The sequence below is a fragment of the Salarias fasciatus genome, chromosome 20 (assembly GCF_902148845.1).
Source record: "Salarias fasciatus chromosome 20, fSalaFa1.1, whole genome shotgun sequence".
NCBI classification, from domain to species: Eukaryota; Metazoa; Chordata; class Actinopteri; order Blenniiformes; family Blenniidae; genus Salarias; species Salarias fasciatus.
The window spans coordinates 9,019,358-9,023,316 of NC_043764.1; the positions used below are offsets into that span (position 1 = coordinate 9,019,358).

The 3,959-nt window shown below is 47.6% G+C and overlaps 1 protein-coding gene across 1 annotated transcript; it reads right to left on the minus strand.

Moving 5' to 3' along the window:
• Positions 1–856: 856 nt before the first annotated feature.
• Positions 857–2,260, minus strand: LOC115407960 (transmembrane protein 26). Its single transcript, XM_030118537.1, has 2 exons — positions 2,096–2,260; positions 857–1,594 (listed from the first exon to the last, which is right to left on the minus strand). The coding sequence occupies exons 1-2, from the start codon at positions 2,258–2,260 to the stop codon at positions 857–859; spliced, it is 903 nt and encodes a 300-aa protein (XP_029974397.1).
• Positions 2,261–3,959: the final 1,699 nt, after the last annotated feature.

The following is a 3,959-nucleotide window of genomic DNA, read 5'->3' on the forward strand; positions in this document are numbered from 1 at the left end:
CTAAAGCTTTCAGGTACATTTATCTCGTGTGTGCCGATTACCTGCCTGCCTCACAGAGTCCCAGGAAGAAAATCTCCTCAACAAACACCAAAGGTGAACGCTGCTGCCCGCCGCCGCCGCCGCCGCTGCTGCTGCCTGGCAGTTCATTTCTCCTATGTTGCTTGCATGCATGTTCCAGACAAATAAACATGCATATCAGTGCTCGTGCATATTGGTTGACTTGGCAACACTGCCATCTCATGGCCATCACAGTAAACAAACCTCATTCTGCTTTTCCCATGCACATTTTTTATTTTCAAAAGGTTTATGAGTGTAGTAAAGTGGGATTACCTGATCAGCTATCACAGAGAATTAGTGCACATGTTGGTTCCCCTTCAATACCAGGTTTATTTAAAGAAAAATGTTTATAAGCAACATTAGAACATCTTTGCATTTCATTCTGATGTGGTGAAAAAGACAAATTAGTCCAGCTGTAAGGCACAAGAGCTTCAATCACCTGTTTGCACCGTATTTCCTCTTCACATTGCAGAGACTTAAAGATCATGGTAACTTGTTGAGCTCATTTTCCTGAGCAGAGAAATCTCCCGTGACTGAAACACCACTTTTACTTAAAGGTTCCACCAAAGGGGTTTGCAAAAATTCATCTGTGATCTCTTCAGCAGCGACTGATTCTCTCCTCCTGTGGTCTATTTCTAGTCACTGAACCTCCAGAGAACTGAAAACTGTCTCTGAACAAGGCTACGATGGAAGAGATGGCAGATGGGTTCAACTTTTCTCTCAGTGTGTGAAAGCCGTTTCCTCCTCCTCCCCCCCCCCGAGGGCCTAAGTCATGCCTCACGGCATTTTGAGCCTTTCTTTACCTGGACGCCTCTGATCTTCCCCCCTCATGGCTCCCACCCTCCACATCGTCGTGACAGCTCTGCCCACCACAATCTTCCTCTTTCCCTGCGTCCTCCTCCACCCCCTCCTCCTCCTCACTGCCCTCCCGGGCTTGACGCTGAAGCACCCGAGCAGCACGCCTTTCCGGCCGCGCTCCGGCTCCCTGCTGCTCGCACTGCACTACCAAGATCCTGTACAGCTCCAAGACGATGCTGAGGATGTTCTTGCAGGTGAAGAAAATCATTAGCTGGTTGAGCACCCGCTCCTGCGCCATCAGGTAAATGCGGTAAATCAGAAACGGGCCGTCTTGAAGTCCGACCGTTATCAACAAGCTCCACACTTCACTGGAGCAGCATGAGGCAAAGGACCCCGGAGCGCCGGAGAGGCAGGTGGGACCACCAGCCCTCCCCTGGGGAGGCTCTCCCTTCGGGGATTGGGTCTGTGTGGGAACCAGAGGAAACTGCATGAGCGCCCAGGAGAAAAGGGCCAGGCCCGCGATGGCGACAGGCCACTTGTTTTTGATCTCGGGCTCCTTGAAGGTGTCCAAAATGTCCAGGATATCAGCCCCCAGTCCTACGTAGTTCACGAGGAGCTGGGAGAGCTGGTCACGTGACATGTCCCCCTTGGGCATCAGCCAGCGACCCAGAACCAGCACGATCAGCATGGTCTGCTCCAGCCCCTGCACCCAGTTCTCCGGCTCCAGGTTCTTGATGCCCTGCATGAGAAAAAAACAGGCAAAGCCTCAGTCCCATCATTCCTTTGGGCTCTTCTGTTGTTTCTTTTATTATTTAATCATATTCATAATTGAATTAAACAGGCTTGAGTCTTTTCTTTTATATCCAATATAAATTTGATGTCTTCAGATTCAGCTTGTTGTTGTGTCAAGCTTCATTATAATGATCCTGCCAGCATCTCTTCCCAAAACACTACGTCTCCAAGTTTCTAAAGCTGCCCCCCCCCCCAGCCACGATTACAGCCAAGGGGCAAGAGCGGCTCCCAAATCCTACTTGAAAGAAAGTGTACTAAAACCGTCCCGGAAGCTGAGAGATCTGAGAGTCTCTCCAGCAGGAGCCGATCTGGATCTCATCTCCGTGCGTCTATTACACATTTCCTGCAACTAATAGTTTTTCCACACCCCCCGTTTGCTAGATTTGAATCTTATCTGATATCAGGTGTTGCTTTAATGTGGAGGGCAGTTCTGCGGTGGGACGCCTACCTCTGGCATGCGGATGTGATCAAGTGCGGGAAACTCGTGGCCGGAGGAACCGTGGCTGGAGGAATCGTTGACGGAGGAACCGTTGGACTCCAGCTTGGACTCCAGCAGATTCAGCTCCAGGAACCAAATGGAGGGGACGACAGTACTGAGGTAGAGAAAAACCATGGGGGAGAACCTAAAAGAGGACCACCAAAGGAGAGGGATGAAGGGGGGGAGAAAGGTGGGGATGGATTATTTTAAGAAGCATGCTTTTCTTTTTCTTTTTTTTTTTATGCCACCCTCCAAAGAAGAAAGACTGTCTTTTTTTCGTCTCTCTCTCTCTCTCTCTTTCTCCCCACCCAAAGGAGCATCGAATTTCAGACAGGCAATTATTCTCATCATATATGCAAATCCCACTTGACAGTGCAAAGCCTTCTCCATGAGGAGAGAACTTCAAAGTATAGCGCAGTGAGAAAGAGAGAGGCGTGAAGAAAGCTGGTGTCTGAGGACGATGGGTCCGTGTGTGGCGGAGAGCTCCCCTTCCTCAATGAGCCCGGCGCTCGGCGCCGAACGAGGCGTGACACTAAACGCTTATATCAGTTTGAGGCTGGCGTAATAAAGGCCGGCGTCAGTCTGTGTTTACTCAAGTCGCGTGTTTCTCTTCATTTTAATGACAAGAGCAGGGTGGGTGAGAGACGCTATTTCTCCGCGACTGGACGGAGGGAGGCTGTGACAGAGACGGCGCTGGCAGGTTCACAATATCAGCTCGGTGAAAGACAGAGCAATAACGCGGCGGGCGAAGAGATTTGTTTTTGATAGACAGTGAAAGAGAGAAAGAGGCGAGAAGTGGAGTGCAGAATTTAGTGGCATGCAGGGAATATTACAGGCCTTATGGGCGAGCTGCCTCGCATGGCCCCGGGCGCACGGGCTGAAAGTGTTCGCACGGGTTCACCCGTTATTTACTCAGGTTTACAAAGGCTGCCTGCAACGTCTCAAACCTTGTGAAGTTTTTTTTTTTTTTTTTTCTTTTAAAGAGTGAAAAACAATCTGGGAGCAGCTGGCTCACATTTGGTGATTTATCACGCAGGTGAATTGTTTTTAATCACAAGTGAAGCAACGGAGGGAACTTTTTAAATGGCAAAGTTATTGCTTAGAACAGGGGTGTCAAACTTAGTTCAGGAACCACAGACAGTCCAATTTCATCTTGAGTGAGCCGACCTGGTAAAATGGCTCCATAATGACCATAAAATTCAAACTTACTAAAGTTTGTTCTTGATGTGGTTTAGAGTATATGTAATTGAAATGATATTATTTGCAATTTCTACTGAAAATGGCTACAATCTCAATACAAAACCAATTTCATTGATATCCTCTGATGGGAAATACAGTCGAATGACCAAAATATCTCTTATAGTTTGCTGGAAGCGACGTGGCTTATCTTCCATGGCAGCATCACCGATTTCTCTGCTCAGGTTTCAGATTTGTATTTTTGTTTTTATAAATCTATGTTTGCTTTGAAATTTTTGCCGTCTGTTTGGTGGTTTGGCGGCCTGGATTGGAGTTTTGGCTCATGGGCTTTGTGTGTTTTTGCGATAGAGTTGCACATTCAAGTCGGGTTGCGTGTAATGAGGAGCAGGTGTGATTCGGTGGAGGGACTATCTCTCTCTTCTTCCTTTTACTGAACTATTTCCATTGCATGCGGAGAATTAAAGCTACTTCACCAGCAGACCAGACAAAACACGTCCAATAATGGCGAATATCAGGGTGTAACAGATAACGTGTAGCATGCCCAGTCTGAAACTAAATGGATATTCTGCTTGAATTATGGTAAAAAATTACTTTCACACCCCTTTTTTAGACCGTTATATTTCTCTGTATTTTACCC

Excerpts from the sequence above, each read along its gene's own strand:
- LOC115407960 (XM_030118537.1), bottom strand. The coding sequence starts at position 2,260 with ATGGTTTTTCTCTACCTCAGTACTGTCGTCCCCTCCATTTGGTTCCTG. Across the intron at positions 1,595-2,095 it reads ATCACATCCGCATGCCAGAG|GGCATCAAGAACCTGGAGCC; the intron begins GTAGGCGTCCCA and ends TTTCTCATGCAG.